General features: G+C 41.1%; 2 protein-coding genes across 5 annotated transcripts in view; one reads left to right on the forward strand and one right to left on the reverse strand.

The window, feature by feature from the left end:
- Nucleotides 1-19997, forward strand: part of Ercc1 (DNA excision repair protein Ercc1) — a 222878-nt gene that overhangs the window by 168702 nt on the left and 34179 nt on the right. For 2 of the 4 annotated variants that reach the window (XM_067119867.1, XM_067119875.1), the window contains exon 7: nucleotides 9726-11503. The exons of the other annotated variants lie outside the window; for them this stretch is intronic. The gene's annotated coding sequence lies outside the window, so the exon portion shown is untranslated. Of the gene's footprint in view, nucleotides 1-9725; nucleotides 11504-19997 lie in introns of those variants that run through there. 4 annotated transcript variants of the gene reach the window in all.
- The window catches only part of Coa7 (Cytochrome c oxidase assembly factor 7), a 126454-nt gene that overhangs the window by 21899 nt on the left and 84558 nt on the right, over nucleotides 1-19997 (reverse strand). The window contains exon 4 of the mRNA XM_067119876.1: nucleotides 14183-14362. Within this exon, the coding sequence (XP_066975977.1) occupies nucleotides 14183-14362 (180 nt within the window). The remainder of the gene's footprint in view (nucleotides 1-14182; nucleotides 14363-19997) is intronic.

The following is a 19997-nucleotide window of genomic DNA, read 5'->3' on the forward strand; positions in this document are numbered from 1 at the left end:
ATCAGCCGACCACCAAATTGGAATTAGCAAACTGTCATTGCTGTATTCGCCTTGGATCTTACAGTGACCAGGATATCATCAGCAGTATCTAGTGCATTACAGTGTCTCCAGGAGTGATATAGTGTTTGTGAAGGGCAGTGTTAGTGTTAATGTTAGTGCAGTGTGATGTTGCGAGCCATGAGACCGCTTTCCTCGCCAATGCATAAGGCTACCCAAATTTGCCCCCAGCGATTCCATGGACTACCCTATCCCTCTCATGCATCGTTAGACACTGAGAGCCCAGAAGACAACCATCACTAGCCTATGCCCTGCCCACCACCACCACAACACACGTACGCACACACTCGCCTCCATTCACTCGACTTTTCAGCCTTATTACAGCTCATTTTTTAAATACTCCTGGCGCATTTCTTTGTGTACTTACTGAGAACTGAACATTTTCCTTGCACTCTAAAGATCCTAAGCTTTCATATGATACCCAACTCAATATGGCTCAGCAAGAGGAACAGCTAATTGAATTATTGGATCAGAGAGAAGAGGATCAGATGGTGATCCAACGGGAGACGACGGATCCATGCATCCCCTGATGATGATGATACCAGCCCTCCACACTTCATGATATCAACCCCTCCCTTCCTCTTCCTTACGCCAACAGGTTAGGAGGTCGTGATAGTGACATGTTGCACCATACATTTTCTTCAAACTTCCAACTTGCAGGAGCAAGCTCGAAGGAGACAAGAGGAACAGACTCAGGCAACAAATGGAGCAATCAAGACAGGAAGATAACCAGCGATTCATGGTTTCAGTTTACACTGTTGCCAGAACAGCTGGCATCATCGCAACAGTCTCAGCAACCCCAGCAACCTGACACCACACTGGCACCTGCTGCCATGCCATTAGGAGCCCAACGTAAACACACCCATGACTTCTAGCCAGCCTAAGGTCCATCTCTCTCCACTCCTGCAACAAGATGCAACATATCACGTTTTCGTCAATGGAGACTTCGCTTTGAGGATTATGCAGCCCTAGTTGGACTTGGACAGCTTGTATCAAGCAGCCCAGCTGATTCACCTGAGGACCTGCATCTCCTGAAGTTAAACGTTCTGCTTACGACAGATACACCAGGCATCCTCACGACACATCACTTTCCCTTACAGAGGTGTTGAATGCACTGCAAAAGCATTTTCGCAGTCTCAGAAGTGAGGCTCACGACGGAGAGAGTTATTGTCCTGCAACAGGCTGTGGAGAATCATTTGTAGATTACAAGGATCTCGCCGATGAAGTGGATTTATGCACTGGCAACCCCGCTTCCCAGAAAAAGCAGTTGTAAATGGTAATATTGATGGGAGTGAGGGACGAAGAGTTAATACAACGCCTATAGCCCCCAACCCTCATCCACCGCAGATTTTATGACCTTGCTGCCGCCTCCCGAAGTTACACACTGCATCAGCCATTGCATCCGCCTAGCTGAGACAGCGCTGTATCTTCATGCAAGAAGAACCACCCACTACAGAAGAGGAATTTTCATCGATCTCCGACCTGCGTTCTCAACATTCTACTAACGCGACCCCTGTCAAACTGCCCTCGCAGTTACCAACGCAGAGTGCCCAGCCTCGGGTGCCACCTGCACAAACAGACGCACAGGTCATTGGCCCCGATCTCAGAAATGCCCTGTTAAGGATACCCAGTGCAGTGCCTGCCAGAAACAGGGACACTTCGTGAAGATGCGCAGGCTCTACCAAGACAAATCGGACTGACCACAGCTTCATCACCAACAACACCGCGGACATCGCCTCATCACCTACTAAGTCAAACTCCAGCTGCCCTCTGCGGTGCCAACTCAGATAATGAGTCCCCATTACACCAGTCACTGTCTCCCTGTCATTCGGTTACATCTCATCACATCTCCAGCTAATCCCCGACACAGAAGCAGACATTACAGTGATTGGCACCATGCACCTGGATGCACTCCACATACCCAGGTCAAAACTGTCACCTCCACCCATGACGGATGTCGTGACTGCAGATGGATCCCCCATGCCACCAGCCATGGGATGTTTCCAGGCAACACTTGCCTTGGCAACAAGTCATGTGTAGCGACCATGATGTTCACGGTGAGATTCAGACCGCCCCTCCTCTCCCGTGACATTGCCGAGCCCTTGTTATAGTGTCACCAGAATTCCAAAAGCCCATTCTGAAAGGTTACATATGTCAACAGGTGTGGCTCAGATTCCTGACTGCTATGACATCACCTGCAGCTGCTATGATTTATTTTCGCCATTTCAACGACGTGCTCATATCCAAGGCAGATCTGCAGACCAGCCACCAAAGAAGATGACAGGTCATCCAATGCAGATTCACCTGAAACCTGGTGCTACACCGGGCTGTACATACATCCAGGCCCATTCCGCTCGCCCTCAGGGATCAAGTAAAGAAGAACTTGACTCCTTAGTACAACAAGGAATCATCACGCTCGTAGGGCTTACCTAACCCTCCGAATGGTGCCACCCCATGGTCCTGGTACCCAAGGACAAAGGTGTCCGTGATTACTGTGGATTACACCACTTACCTCAAGTTCTGCTAATACATCCATATCGCCGACACCCCCATGATGCCATCCGCAACACATCTCCTACTGCTAAGTATTTCATCGACAGCGCATGCCCTCCATGGCTATTGGCAGATGGAGTTGGCAGAGAAGACGCCATCTGACCACGCTCATAACCCCGCACGAAGGTTTCAGCACTGCTGTAGACTCGGCGGGATTCGCAGCGACGGTGATGCCTACTGCCTCCGGTGCGGGAGATATGGCTCTGCCAAGGTATCCCCAACTGTGTGAAGGTTATAGATGACATCCTTATATCAGACGCAGACTTCTCTCTTCCCACCTACAAACACATAAACCAAATGTTGACCAGGTGTCAGAACACGCATTACTCCCAATATGAAAAAAGCTCACCGTAGCTGCCCTCGTTAAATTTCGCGGTATGTTTTATCGCCTGATTTGCACGCAGCAGACCCTGACAAGGCATTCGCCATACGTGACTTCCCATCGCCCAATGTCACAGACATCAGGTCGTTTATGGTCTCTGTAAACCAACTTTGCCGACTTCACCCCAGATATCTCATCAGTAGCACAGCCTCTACGCCCGCCATGAGCCCGAAGCGCCATTTATCTGGACGCCTGACATTGAGCAAGCATTTAAGAATGTCAAGAAAGCTCTAACTTCACCACCAGTCCTGGCACCTTTCAACCCAGGCTCGCCCTGCGGATCCTGCAGACAGACGCCACGCTTGTAACGGCCTTGGCTATGCCCTACTTCAGGACAACTGCCACAGTCGGATGCCTCGCTCCAGTGTGGCTCCAAGCTTCCCACAGACACGAAAACCCGATATGCCACTATAGAGCTGGAGCTACTTGCAGTCACTTGGGGCCACGGCTAATGCCGCCTATACCTGTTCGATCTCCACATTTCACTGTGATGACTGACCATCGCCCCTGATTCCTATCTCAACCATCACACCCTGGATGCTATTGAGAATCCACGCCTGCAACGCCAAGATGAAAGTGGCCCCACATCTTCACCGCAGTATGGCGCGGGAAACAGCTCTGCATACCAGACGCCTGTTCGCTTCTCCCACCAGTCGCCCACACCTGAAGATGAGGAAGACTGCACCACTCAACCGCCCATGTCAGGTATCGTCACCAGCACTGCTATTTCCACCGACGATCAGGTTAACAGGACACGTCATCAAGAAGACAGACCTTACAGGAACTCCCAAGACTGCTGCATCTCAGGATCAGGACTACAGTCACCTCGCCCAATATGTTCCAATGGCTTCCCCACCAACCGGCGCCACGTATCCATGCCTCTGCCCTCCCGATTGGAAGCTGCGGACAGCTTACGCAGGATGGAGAGTTAGCGCTTTGCGGGGCAAGCGATCATCATACCGGCAGCCCTCCGTGAGACGCACCTGGCTCGCCTCCATGACAGCCACCGAGGGATCGGTTACCGACGCCGTGCAAGACAGACAGTATTTGGGTTGTGCGCATCGATGCTGACATAAAGAATACAGAAGCTTTGCAATGCTTGCCAACAGCCCCCACCAGCAACACAGGAACCTACATGTGCGATTTCACCACCCAACCCAGCCCTTCGGAAGTGTGTCAGCTGATTCTTTCATGTTGCAGGAAGGCATTCTGTTATAGTTGATAGACTTCAGGCTGGCCTGTGATTGTCCCTGTGAAGACACACGACTGGGCGTGCTAGACTCACAAGAATGTTTCATGCCTACTTCCGTGAAGTTGGTCCCACTCCACTTACGGATGGACGGAGGGACCCCCATTCTCCAGCCAAGATTCTTGCGATTCACCAACGCTGGGGAGTCAGCCATATCATCACTCCCACATTACCTCAGTCCAATGGACATGGAAGCAGTAGTAAAAGTGCTACATCTCATTATGACGACAGCCCCATCTGGGAATATAGATTACAAGATTTGATAGCAGAGGACTGCCAGAGCTTCGAACACCTAACCCCTCCTGACGCCCCTGCACATATTCTCTATGGCCACTCTCTCCGCATTCCTGTGTTCCGCCCACCTGTTATCGCTCATGGAAGAATGGCAACCAAGACTGAGGATCACGATCGCCGACGATTGCCCCGCTGCCGACCGCTTTCACAAGTCGCTACCTTCTCATGCCCACCTCTCTAACCAGGCTCACCATCGCCAGCAAGTCAGGATACCGGGACGCCAAGACGCCACGATGGGACAAGTTGTTGGCATTGGGGATGGGCCATGGCAGGTCAAGACAGTAACGAGGTGCGCCTTAGTGGCCGCTTGCGGGGTAAACAGAAGACATACGCCCAGTGCCTAACACGAGTGATGACCCTTTCCCAAGTCCCTGCATCCCTTGCTTCGCCAGGAAAACGGGTCGCTCAGCACCCCCAGTGCCCTCGTCGTTCCTCGCCCCGACTGAAGGAAGTCATGTTCCGCTCGAGACGGTGCACAGTGTAAAGGGAGGAGGTGTATAGATATCAAATATATGTATTCTGTACACTTTCATTATTATCATTTACAGAATAAGTATGTTTATGTTACCTTTACGATTCTATTCATGCTAACCATTTATACGTTCTTATAAATAATTGTAAGATCACTGGCTGAATTGGCAAACGTGGCAACATTGCATTTTAGCAGACAATACTTTCTGTCTTCCCACAAATGCGATGTATACAGAACAGTGGTCACTGATTCCAGTGATCGGCATCGGATCTCATCCTCCCGCTCTCACGCTTGTTTACGCCTTCATTAAATGGGAGTGAAAGAATTCATTTTTTCATTCACTACCTTTCAGTGTGAATAACACATTACATGTCGCAGCTAGACATCACATTGCTAAAAGCCAGAAGCCATGGCTAATACTGCATAGTTATCACAGAAGACATTCGAGAAGATGACATCAGATGAGAAAGTAGTCCCCTCAACCACGGTTCTACGGGGAGGCCTTCTGACCAATACTCACGGAGAGTGGCTGCATCAATGTCCGAACCTAGAAATAAATCAAAATCAAATCTTGTCCCCCAACCAAGGGGGAAGGGGCAGCATCCTTACCCCCCCCCAAAGAAAAGGGGGAGAAAAGACAATAGGATCTCCCAAACCCTCTTCAGGAACATCACTGAGGAAACAGACAAATGTAAAGGAGGAAATTGTTCCATGGAAGAATTGGCAGGAAGACGGCTCAGGGAAGGAGAAAAGGAACAAGAAGGAATGGCGTCATCTGCCACCTCTCAAGGGCCGAAACTCTCCTGTGGCTGAGCATCACCCTTCCGCTTGTACCTCTTCCTCGACTCAAAATGTCTCCATTGCTCATGAGACCAATCACGGCATTCAGAACGGGCTACTTACATTGTTAATGTGAAGTCTACACCTCCTACAAGTCACATGAGGGTCAGTTTCAAAAGAGGCTAGGTAGCAGAAGCAAGGGTTGTTAGTAATACCAGGGCACTTCCTTTGCTTCTTAGCATTAGGCCAAGGTAAATTATGGGTTTGCATGGTGATGTAGCAAACAAACAGGTAGTCCCCTGTTACCAGCGGGGGTTCCCTTCCCAGCTGAGCGCTGCTAACCGAAAACTGGTGATGGTAGCACTAATAACCCGCTTAACGGCGCCGCTAACCCGAGATCGGTGCCAAAAACCCAGTTTACAGCGTCACTAGACAAGCGCTGTAAAACTGGATCGCCCTTAACCAATGCTGCCAGTAAGCAGGACTGCCTGTACACAAAAAAGCACCAAATACAGGCAGTCCCCAATTATCGGCCAGCTCAGTTATTGAAGATTCGTTATTTTTGGCGCTTGTCTAACAATGAAAATCAGTGATTTTCGGTGCCAATATGCTCTGATTTCCAATTACTGGTGCCAATAATCGCGTATTAGTGCTGATACATAGCTAACAGAGGCACCAATAACCGAAAATGGCGATTTTCAGAACTTATCGGTGCCAATACGCGTCGAAAATCACCGATTTCAGTTATCGGCGATTTTTGCTCATCGTCACGCTCTCGGAAAGGAACCCCCGCTGATAACCGGGGATTGCCTGTACACCACTCAAAAATATAGAACCAATGCAAACAAAATGTCAGGAAGTAAAAAACCAGCTTTAATGAGGGCTGAGCTGCGCACAAGCACTCGAGAAGGCGGTTAAGAGAACACTGAATGCATCACAGGATTCTTGGGGGCAAGCGAGATAAGACTCTGCCCACTTGTTGGCCCCATTGGGTGACACTATGCATTACTCTGCCATACCTTGATTGTATTATACAGAATTTTTTCATAACTGGCATTCCCGCTGCACAGAATCTCCCAATGTAAAGGCCGAAGGTTTGTTTTTGTATGGGAACAACTACAGGTTTACCAAGCTTGCTTTGTGGCTTTTTTGGTATTCATGCTACATCAATTTCTGTTATGTTTTTTGTCCGTATAACATTACATTGTAAAACATCATAACATCAAATAAAACTGCAAGACTAAGCCCACGCTACAATATACAGTACTCTTTATAATTTTGGAGCCTATTAATGATACATATATGTATGCCTGTTATTTATTCAGAGTTCTAACCAAATACAGTACACTCTGTCAAACCCCACTAGCCTGAAATAGAAGTGAGGGTGTGTTTAAATCTGGGATGAATGAATGACTTGACATTATTGATAGCCTACAAAGTTCAGTGGCACATGGGTGGACTAATATGCTAATAGTACACTATGGCAACCAGGTCTCACAGAGAAGTCTTCATGAAAGGTTCAAGGGGGTAATTTGAAGACTACTTACAACCATGGTAAGATACAATTTAAGAAGAGATAATATGAGCAAACCCTTACTTTGCTCCCAATCTAAAGGAAATCTGCAACCATTTCTCTAAGGAGAGATAACTCTGGCAAAGCTCTAAACTGTTAGCTTGCTATAGGATATATAATAGGCATGTGTGTTATAAGTCAATGAAGAATCACATTTCCCATGACATCAACAGGAGAACTCCTTTATTTATCCTGCTGCAATCTGAAGAAAAAGCCCTTGGTTGTGAAGAGAAACTAGAATTTTTGTCTGAAAACTCTTGCCATTGAAGGCAGACTACAGGGTTTTAACCATATCTTGTGATACTTCAAGGAATTTTGCACTCTTGAGCAAACACATCAAAACTTTGGAAGCCATAATTTTAAGTTCAATGATTTTAAGAGGTGGCACAGAGAATAGTAATTTCTGACTATCTCCTATGTGCACAAGTCCACCTTCCCGGTTGCTAGTTCTAGAAAATATAACTTTTCACTGACTGAAGTCAAAAAGAGGATCAATTTGAAGTCCTAGATGTGGTAAAAGCAATTTGATAGCCAGTGTCTTGCTCAAGGGGCCAAGGACATCATGTGACAGGAAGAAAGGAAGAAACAAAGTGAAGCTCCAAAAGGCTACAGAGAAAGACTTCCACTCAATTCCTCAGGTATGCTACTGCCATGACATTATATGAAACAATAATTGCACTATACCCTAATCTAGTCCTGGGAAGCTAACAGAATCAGTGAGCTTCCAAGATCTTGGAAATATATATGTTCTGCTCAACTGTTTCCTTTAAGGAAAACCCAGCACCCCATTCAAGAGTTAAAGGAAAACAGAGGCAGCCTGAAGATGGTGAAAGGTCTAAAGGAGGCTGGAGTTCTATAATCACTAAAAATGAGTCTTCTTACCCTTGAGGAAGGAATCTAGTCTCATGGGTGGATTACAGTGCTCCATATTGACACACTGTCTTCTTCACTTGTGAACCCGTCCCAAGTTTGGCACTACATATATTTATTTTGGGCTCACATCAACAAATAAGTTAATGTGAACCCAAAATAAATACTTGTATTGTCAAACTTGGGACAATTCTAAGTGAAGAAGACAGTGTGTCAGCTCTGCATTCCTTAAAAATAGACTACAGTAGAACCTTGGTCCTCGATGCTAATTGCTTCCAGAAGAAGTGTTTCGATTCATTTTGTCACTCCCTGAGCAATTTCTCATAAGAAATAACTGAAAATGGATTAATCCATTCCTGACCACCAGTCATTACCAACCTTACCTTTTATACAAAACTTTTACACAAATTACAATTAAACAAGTTCAGAGTTGAATAACTTACAGTATCAGAAGCACTTTTTACATTTTTAAATGCATACTGTATAAAAAAATTGGCTATGACCAATCACGGCCGTATTAACGATGATAGATGAGCGCCATAGGCTGGAAGCAGGTAACCCAGGCACTACCAGAATGTACCGCAACGTGGTGCACATGAAAACTGTTGTTAATAATGATATTGAAAAACCAAGCAGATTATCACATTAGATTAATTGTCAGTATATATAAGCAAACTGTGTCTGTTATCATAAAATTCAAGAAAAATTTCCTAAATTACGAACTCGGCAGCTTGTGGCAGATATAAACAAGCCACAGCGCCACCTCGTGTATCACTGGTGCCATTAGTACATATACACCACCTGGGTGGCGCTGTGGTTTGTTTATTTACACAATACACCACCAGGTGGCGCTGTGGTTTGTTTATTTCTACCACACACACCACCAGGGTGGCGCTGTGGTTTGTTTATATCTGCCAAGAGCTGCCAAGTTCCAACAATCTAGGAAATTTTTCTTAATTTTATGATAACAGGATATACAGTAGTCTAGTTTATAAATACTGTATTATTATTTTAATGTGATAATCTGGTTTGTTTTTCACTGCACTTTATTTCCAGCATGTGGGCTTTAAATCTTTTTAAAAATAAGCATGGAAAAGAAACGCCACCAACAACACCAACCAGCGCAGCCGCCTGAAACTCTTTTTCTACAAACATCGCTATGATTCATCGGGTCGAATTCGGTTTTTGTTGTTTTGAGCTCCGCCAAAAATTTACTCAATGGCCGTGTTGAAATCCGATTATGTCAAGTTCTAGTACAGTCGAGGACCGGGGTTCTACTGTATATGCATAAATAGATAAGAAATTCAGTTATTGTCATTAAAATTATTTTATTATAATAATTATTATTAGAAAGTAATTTAACAAAACCACTGAATCGGACTTGCCACTAGAAGCAGATACTGACATTTAAGAAAGTTACTAAATTACATCAGTTACTTGAAAACTGTAGTATATAAAAGAGGGCATAACATCTATTTTATCTTTCCCATTTTAGGTACAGAAGTTTGGTCTGTCTAATGGAGAATAAAGAGAACGGATAATCACCAAGATTTCAAAGTTCGAGAGAAACGATGAGAAACAATCAGAGCGTACATACAGAAATGGTAGAAAAAATTTCTGAAGGAAGGGTCAGAGAATTAACAAGAAAGGGCAAATATGAAGACCTTAACCAGAAAGGAATTCACAGAGAAAGTGCACAAGGCAGAACCCACTGGAAAGACCTCATATCAGATTCTACACTTTCAAGGGAAAATCTGACATACAAACAATGATGATTATAACTTTACAATCATTAAAAGGTACTTTTAACCAGACAAGAACAACACAGGAAGTTTAAATCAAAGAAAATTTAAAGAATACTGTACACTTATGAGAGACTTCAGCCAAGATTTAAGCAAAAGATGCAAGTTTTAAATGAGCACAATTAAACTTTAATGGTCAATATTAAATTCTAAAGTTTTTAAAAATATAACTAAAGTAAGAATAAATAAAGCCAATGGACAAACAAAAAACATTCCCACAAATGGACAACTGAAAAATAATGGTAGACAGGCTATGGCATAGCCCAATATTACATGGTCAGGACCTGAAGTAAGTCCACTATATGTGCCACCTAGACAGCACAGCAGCCACAAAAATTGGTACAGACACTCAACCCATTATGCAGGGGTTACTGAAGTGAATACTGAGTGCCCCAAACTACCTAGCAGAGTACCTTTATGTGGGAGTACTGTAAATACACTTCCATTTGAGTGTATACAGTCATCCTGCAGTATTCGCGAGGGATGCATACCACACCCACCGGCAAATACCAAAATCCCCTCTAAAAATGCTTATATCTGCCTGTTTTAATAGTTCAAGCACCAAGTGGTATACCTTAAACTATCACCCTACGCCAAATATACCTTAAACTATCATCTAAAACATTTTAATATTTCAAAGTCATCTCACAACATTACCATATTAAAATATATGGCTTACAGCTAAGTGTGAAAACTATTCAAGTTACCCCTATATTAGGAACATCCATTTTCTCTCATACAGTATTGAAGGCAGTCCTGTTTTCTTTTTTACAGCACATAGGGGAAACAGTGGGAAGTGAAGTACTGTACGGTATCTAAATATTTAATATGCATTGAAAAAAAATCATTCTATCAATATTTTGCTATGTTTACATTAATGTTAAAATTTGAAAATTAGTACATCATTTTTTATCATAAAAATCTATTTAGTCATGAAAATACAGCAATTAGTGAATATTTCTCAACAAAAAAATCCACAAATAACCAACCGTATCAGAGTAATGACTGTGTTCTTTTTCTTTTTCATATTTGATCTCTATAACAATTTACAATACTGTAACGTAACTTCCTTCAGGTACAACTAAATAAGCTATTATTGTTAACTTACATATAGTTTACTTATTGTAGGTAAAACAATTTACAGCACCAATACCTTATAGCATAAATGTGATAATTTTCATGATAAAATTATATGGATACCTACTGTTAAAGTTACTTACATTCTCGCGCCATCAGGTGCGATTGGCATTTAAAAAATTCAAGTTAAGCTTGGCTAACCCATTAGGACTGTCTCTGTAGTCACCTGTTTTCCCAGCAGGTGGTGTTGGAATGTAAACAATTGAGTCAGAATTCTTCTTGACCACCCACTAAGATGTGGGGAGGCTGGGTGGATTTCCATTTTAACAGTAGGTAAGTACACAAATAAATAATTTTTATAATGAAATTTATCATTAATTGGACTGAATCTTACCTACTGTTAAAAGTTAGTTGACTACCATGTTGAATGAGGATGGTGGGTTGGTGCAGACAGAGAAATAACATCAGCCAAGCGAACTAAAAGCTTTTTGATGGGGAGAAAAAGGTTCTCAACATTCCTGCCTGTTATGTGATCCTTCCTGGCAAGTACTGTAGCCAGACATTGGAACCACAACTGGGTGTAAGGCCCTCGTAGCAAGACTTGTCATAGGATCCTTACAAGGAAAAATGCCCATAACTGACAGTCCAAAACCAAATACGCTGCCACCTTCATATATAAAGGTATGCTCCTATACACCAATGTGTACCTTCATGCTCCCAAAATTCAAAAACCGGATTTCCTAACAACTAATGATAACACAGAAAACAAGGTTACTAACATATTTGGTTTAGGATATAGAGTCCCCGTCGCAATGAAAGGACTAAGGGCTTTATACCTCATGTACAAAACACAGTTGCGAGCACACTACGCTGTTCGTGTTAGGAGCCGAGCTATTAAACTCTAAACAGTTTCCTAGCTTGCTCTTATGACTGTTCACCCATTCCAAAAGGGTCTCTTACCATGATCCATGTTAACTTACTGGTTTTAACAGGAACCGAGGTAGAAGTATACTAAAGGACCCTGGTTAATGGATTTATCTTCGGCAAAAGAAAGTGAAAATGGAACCATGCACTGCTTAGATACTCAGGGGAATCAACCAAAAGCATGGCTGAAACTCCCAAAGTCTAAACAGAGGAACAGGTACAGAAGAGGTGACCATGCCAGATGATCAGCAATGACTCCACAGAATGCCGGGAAACAGAGACGGATGGAATGAACTGGTATTTGGGTGGAGGAGAGGATTTTGTATGACGTCACCACGTAACCTTGATGACAGTGGGTGTTGTCTGCACAGATGGAGAAGTTAGAGGTTTCTTGCATGACGTCACCACATACTCGTGACAACAGACGGTGTCGTCTGCACAACACTAAGAGGTGATTACCAAGAAGCGAGAGCTGTTCTGACACCTGGCTAATTCCCTCTAGAAAAGGAAGCGGTTGAAGAGAAAGCCGCTATTATGAATAATTGTTACACGATAACAGATACGAGACAATATGCGAAAAATGAGAAAGAGGGGGTTAGGGATATCATTCGCAGAGATGATATCGTGAGAGCAAACGAAAACAGAACTAGTGCGAGACTCAGAACTACTGGGGCAAACGTAATAAGTCTGTAACCCTAAATAACTCTACAGTTTACACCCATCTTACATCACTCTTGCTAAACAGGCGACACGTGAACTGCCAAACAAGAGATCCAAACAACCAATTGACTCATTCACAGAGACAGTTGAGAGGTGGCAAAGGGCACAAAGGTCCCAAGAAGCCTTGGCTCTCTGTCAGAAGAGAAACCCAACTTATGCAGGGCAGTCTAGAGGGCTGGCTACAGACAGATGCCAAGGCTCCAGCACCTTCTCTCTCTTATACATGACTATGAGAAAAGAATATATCTCAATTACTTATATTTTTCTCCTGAACCATATAGGGAGCAAAGGAAGGCAGAGCAGGAGTGAGATAGGAATTAACCTAGGCTATCAGGTAGGCTAATGGAGGAAAGGAAAAGATTGAGTAAACTTGTGTGCCCTAACGAGTTGTCTACATAAACTATTTATCAGCCTTAAAATTAAACATTTTGCAAATACTGAGGCAAAAACTGTTACATTTCCCCTGAGCTGCACGACAAGTTTTTCTAGAAAAGGGCATTAAAGTTAATAAAAACATGTCTACAGTACTGAAGCCATGAGTATGTTTTCCAGACAAGGTAAAGCTCAGGAATCAGGTGTGTGTGTGCATATACTTTAGCTATCTTGGACACAGGAGTGTTTTGCCCTCTAACACCACTGAAAATTATAAAAACTCCTCCTCTTGAAGGTTTAAAGTCTGTCCAGATAAACCTTTAGTAGTTCTAACTGGACATAAGACAGCCATTTCTTCATAGCCTACCTAAGCAGTTGAATTAGGCACTGTCAAATCTAGGAAGGGCTTACACTTCTATATCTTTTCTATAGGCAAAGCAAGAAAAGAGAGCAACTGTCACTAGAACAAAGCACATTAGCAAGAAAGGGTTTGAAATTCACTAATAAAAACTGTTAATAGGTTCAACGAAACATAAAAGCCACCTCTTCAATGCCGGTCAAAGCAGTTAAATTAGGCACTGTCACAAAACTGGAAAGGGCTTCACTACTGTATCTTTTTTCTGAGCAATGAAAGAAGGGAGAGGTTGCTCTAGAACAGTGCCCACATACAAGAGAGGGCTTGAAACTCACAATACACTCTGCCGCAGCAAGAGCTAAAAGAAGAAGAGTCCTTAAAGTATGTAAAAAAATAACTGCCAATTCACACCTCTCGAAGCAGACAGCAAGAATACTGACTTAACTGTTTACATTCCAACACCAACTGCTGGGAAAACAGGTGACTACAGAGTCAGCCCTAACAGGTTAGCCTGCATAACTTGATTTTTTTAATGCTGATTTGATTTTTTTAATGCTGATTGCACCTGATGGTGCAAAGATGTAAGCCAACTTCAACAGTACGTAAGATTCCCTCCAAATGATAGTAGCTACCAGAAAATAAATGGTAATTATAATGCAACAACCTGACCAAATCACAAACTCAAAAGCACTGTATACATACCTGAGACACATTAGCACAAGCATACATATTTCCTAATTCACAGGCTTTCAATGAATAATCAAATGCCTTCTGCATATTCTTTTCTATATGGTCCTTAACACCTTGGATAAAAATACCCGATATGTAATAACATGAAAATGCATTGTTGCCATCACATGCCTTATTCAAAAGTTCCAGCCCCTGAAAACAAAGAGAAAAAAGTGAGAAAAGAGGAAAGTATTTGAAGTACTGCACCTTACCCAATACACTGCATTATTTTAAAAATTAACTGGTTTTGCTCTTGATCAAGGATCAAAATACCCAAAAGGCTCTAAACAATGTTAGCCCACTTATCTGTAATGATAATAAAACAGTACACTCACACTGCATATGGAAACTACAGGGATTATAATTAAGAAAAAAAATCTCTGTATCCAAGCCAACAAAATACAGTAATACCTCGAACTTGCGTGATTCAAGTTGCACGAATTCACAGACACACGAATTTTTCATTGGAACCTAACTAATGGTCATACACGAGGTTTTCACGCACACACAAACATTTAAGAACACTGAGAAACCAGCAAAGTGTTTGGTAATTTCTTATGTAATTTATAAGTTTTCAAGCTTTTTATGTGTAAATTAAATAACATTAAATATTATTAAAGTAATAATTTCTCTCTCTCTCTCTCTCTCTTTTAGTGAGATGAATTTTATGTACATAGACACAGGTATGTTTATTTGTATGATAAATAAACTTTTACCTAATAATAAGTATTAATTTTCAAATAATAAGATTAATAAAATTAAATAATAATAATAATAATAAAAAAACTGTAATTACAAAATTTGTATCATTTTGAACAAACAAATTCTTCCCTGTCTTTTGCAAGAAGGAGGTGAAGGCAAAAGCTGTCAGACATGTCATTGAACATGACAAGAAGGGGTGTTGCTAATCAGTGGTCAGATTTTCTTGTAATTCTGTGTGTGTGTGTGTGTGTGTGTGTGTTTGAGATTCATAAAAAATTTCACTCTTAAGTAAGGACAACTGTTATCTCTCTTCCTCTCTCGTTCGAAGTTACCCAACCTACGTATTACAGCACTGTTTCTCTGTATGTCTTTAACTGTACAGTAGATAATTTTGAATTGATCTAATTTCACCTGTACCGTTTACAAACTGTAAATGCGCCGTTCTAAAACATAGAGCATTTCAGAACACAGAGCAATTCAGAACAAAGAGAAAGTGACAGAATAAAGAAGTTTTTAAAAACGAGGTTGAGAAGACTTCTAAAAATAGATCGGTGGAATGGGGGAGAGAGTCACACCATTTATTTCTTTTTTTAAGGGTAATGTATTAAGCTAACTTTTAAATGAAAATGGAGTAACTTTAATTTCATTTAATAGCTAGTTTAATACTGAATTTCCATCTTTTTATATCTAACGTAAGAATAACTCTCTCTCTCCCCATAATAATTCATAATATAACTTGATATTTCAAGTAAGGACAATCTCTCTCTCTCTCGTTATTCTCTCAGTCTCTGTAATAATTGATAAATAATTTCACTCTCTTAAGTAAGGACAACCCTTCTCTCTCTCTCTCTCATTCAAATTAGCGCTCACACATTTTTACAACTTATTAATTCTCTGTATGTCTTTACCTGTACAGTAGATAGTTTAAATTGATCTAATTTGATCTGTATTGTTTACGAAGTGTAAATGCGCTAGTGTTGCAAATACGTTCTAAAACATAGAGACATAATAACTAAGAGTTGTATTAGTCAAAATATAAAACACTGTTTGTTCATGGAAAAGCATTTCAGAACAAAGAAAAAGAGACGCAGAATAAAGAAGTTGTTAAAAAGAGGTTGAGACGATTCTAAAAACAGATCTGTTGGGAGGAGAGAGAGAGAGAGAGAGTTTCTCTATGTCATTATTCGTATCTATTTCTGGTAGAGGTAAATCGACTGTCCACTGTGATAATGTCATTGTCATATGAAATTTCCTTAGAAGAGTTCTTTTGACCATGTATTTTTGGTGGTATTTCTTTATTTCTATTATCATTCAATTCAGTTCTGGTATTTGATTCTGAAGTATCTGCATACCTAAATTTCTTAGCTGGGTCATTCAATTCTCTCACTTTTATTTCTAACTTTGCTTCCCTGATCAACATTCCAATTTGTTCTTGTAGTAATTTGAGTTCAGTATTGTAAATATAAAATGCATATACAGATCTATATCGAGCATGATGTTCTAGGCCACAATTTATGCATTTTGGTTGGCCATAGTCCCAGTGTGTTTTGTGATCCGGCAAACTACCAAAAGGCACATCTGGGAAAATTTTGGCATTTCATGGCTGTATTTGCAAGTTCTTGCATTGCACGGGTTTGGGAACATAGGTCTTAGTTACCTATTTAATCCCAATATTCTAATTTTCAAGGGCAAGGTTTGGCCACTGAACTTTATCTTTTCTATTGATTTATTTATTTTTGTCCTTCCTGCTTGGGACCTTATATATTTCACAGTCTTCAACGTTGTTGTATCTTTTCTGTAACGATCCTAATAACATTGATTTGTTTTGCATTTCTTCTTCTAGATTTGGCACTACTACTGTGCCTTATATATTATTCATGGTATCATACCTTGAAACACTTATATTTATGTTCTCTATATTTTTAATGTTTTGATAACTTTCCAACTGGATTCTGGTTGTTGTTTCAACCAACCATTCCCTTTTTTAATTTTTCTTATGCCTATCTCTTTTGATGGGCATCGGTTCAACAGGTAATTTTCTAGTTTTAATAAAGATAAATTTTGGTCTGCTTGCAAATTTAAAAACCTTGAACAGTTTGATTCTCTAAAGAGGGAATCAAAGTGAACCAAGGTTGAGTCAGGTCTGTATTGTCTTCTATTTACTTTTTTAGGCTCCAAAGGGCCCATAGTTGAAAAGTTTGAACTATTCTTTTGTTCCTTCTTTTGCTGGGACACAGGCACAGAAACATCTGGCTCAAGGGAGAACGGTTCCATTGTCACAATGCCAAGTCCTTTTTTTACAGGGATATCCTTTCCCTTGCATGGGTCATCAACAGTTGGTGCGAAGGTGCTGAGGTCATCGACAAGGGGCTAAGAGGAATTGGAGGTAGAGGGGCATCAGGAGAAGATTCCCCAATACAGCCTAGAACGCTTTCGATATTTTCTTTATTTGTCACCATGGCTGTATTCGGTCGAGGAGAGATTAAGGTACATGAAAAAAGATACTATGACCTCCCAATACCTTGGGAGGTAAAGGAAGAGTCCCCATATGATCAGAAATGTCCAGCACATAATATCATATGATCATTTACACATGCAGGGCCTCAGAACTAAGCCATGATGGTCATTTGTCCTCTTGAGTTTTGTCCCATCAAGAACTGGGCCAGCGTAGTCACACTTCATGTGCACTGGAGGTGGTGAAAAGAGTTGGCACCCTGTGTAACCCACATCGCACATCCACCAGCCAGTGAGCTTGCAACTCTTGCAGTGAGTAGGGACCTTACGGTATATCTCACAACTGGGATGGTTTCAAATGCAATGCTAAAGAGGCACTAAGTACCAAACCTCTCTAGGAAGCAAAAGAGAAAGTTGAAAAGTGTAGATTAGCATAGGTAATAAAGAATAAGAAGGATAAGTGGGTCCACTAAGTAGTACGGTGGGGGATCACCTACCTGTTACCTATACTAAATCAATGCATCATGCTCAAACAACAGTCATTACCATAATCAATTCCATGTGAAGAGGGAAGCAAGAAAACTTATAGGAAGAGAAGTAAAAGGAGGAGCCGACCTTGGAGGTTCTAAGAACCAATGGTTTAGGGAAACATGAATTCTGCTCAGAGAGGGAAGGAAATACACTCTGCCAGAGTTCTGCCAAAAAGATGGTCTCCTCCTTCTGTACCCCTACTGAAACCTAGGACCCAACAAGACGGTTTAAAGTGAGCTCTCATCATTAAAGCTTGCTGCCAGGAGCATGTTACACTTTTCACTGATGTACAGCAACAAACCAAATTCTCCTTTACTCCTACAAAGGCTGTGTTCATGGCAGGTGGTATGAGCCGTACCCACAGGCGAAAAGTGGACCCAGCAATTTGCTGCAGCACACATAATCTGTGGGTCTTCCATAACAGTGGTCCAGTAGTGATAAAAGGAACACGTGTTTCTTGGAAAATACCTGGTGCTGGCTACCTATAACCACTGTATAGGCAGCACACACAACAAAAAACAGGCTGACTTGGTCACAAGTAGCTACAGTATAATGTCAGGAACCATAACAATGGTTATATTCATAAGACAGTAGTATTATATTTTAGTATTAATAAATACTACCATAATTTTGCCTTAAATGTATTTTCACACAAATGTTACACTTGCTAACTATTTATAATCACTATACAGGCAGCACGATTAACATAAAACAGGCTTACTGGGTCACAAGTATGTAGCCATAGTACACTGTTAGGAATCATAACAATGGGTTATATCCATAGGACAGTAATAATGTACTAAAATATTCATAATTACTGTATAACTATGTCTTAAAAGTAAGTTCTCTTACATGCTACACCACTTAATTAAGACAAGCTAACTGTATACTATAAATGTAATTTCTGTAAAATTATGATTTTGTTTACCAAGTCTAGGCTATTTGTAAGATGCAGGTAAAAACTACAGGCTACATAAGAAGGTATCTTAAGGAAAATTGTGCCAAAAGAAAATTTACCTGTTATTATGAAAATGTCAAATTTAATAATCACGTAGGATAAGAAACTGTCACAAGAATTTTCTTAAAGTGACGCCACTGTCAGCGGAGCAACATCTGATAAAGCAGATCCATAAACGAAAAATCATATAACTTGATACAAGTTCTCTGATGTTTAGAATAAACTGGGAACATTATCACAAAAACTACTTAGTTTAATAACTAAATACTACAAATGACAAACTGGCTTTACTAAACACCAAGGTTTGGAAGTTGAGCATGGTTGGGAACCATGGTCACGGCTATCTTTCGTAAACAGAAGTTAGGCTACTACCATTCACAAGTGTAAGTAACCCAACATATCTACTAAGTTAAAAGATCATATACCAATGATTTTCAGGAACAAAATTGTCTATTATTATTTTAATATAATTAAAAATCACTTGTCAGCCAGGAAAAAAGAGAAAACAGCATGGTACCATAGACTAGCAAACCAAACCCAACTTCTTGCCTTGTGGAAGATGCAACGGCTCTCAACTTTAACAAAATAAAGCTACCAGCTACAAATTTGACATCGAAAACTTTCCACTGGGACTTAAACCTATGCACTAACTTGGTTCTGAGTTTAGTTCTTCAATCATGACCAAAGTGAGATTTCAGGAATAAAATTAAGCGATCGAAAGGAAGAGCAAGTTTACCCTAGAGACACTACAAAAATAATCAGGAAAATGGCCGATGTATAATGAACTGTTGCCACATCAGTGTGTCAAGGATAAGAAATGAACCTAGGTATCTTGTGTTGACAAAGAGATAAAGCCCTCTTGTCTTGAGTCCTCATGTTCTATCATTGTGCCAACATGCACTATTCTGGCAAAGACCAACTAGAAGAAAAATTCTTTGAAATTGATTGGTCTGTCTTATGGAACCATGGAGGGACCCCAGGGACAAACACCACTAAGCTATATATATATATATATATATATATATATATATATATATATATATATATATATATAATATATATATATATATATATATATATATATATATATATATGTATATCTTACTATGTATATGTATATGTATATGTATGTATATATGTATA

The sequence above is a fragment of the Macrobrachium rosenbergii genome, chromosome 17 (assembly GCF_040412425.1).
Source record: "Macrobrachium rosenbergii isolate ZJJX-2024 chromosome 17, ASM4041242v1, whole genome shotgun sequence".
NCBI classification, from domain to species: Eukaryota; Metazoa; Arthropoda; class Malacostraca; order Decapoda; family Palaemonidae; genus Macrobrachium; species Macrobrachium rosenbergii.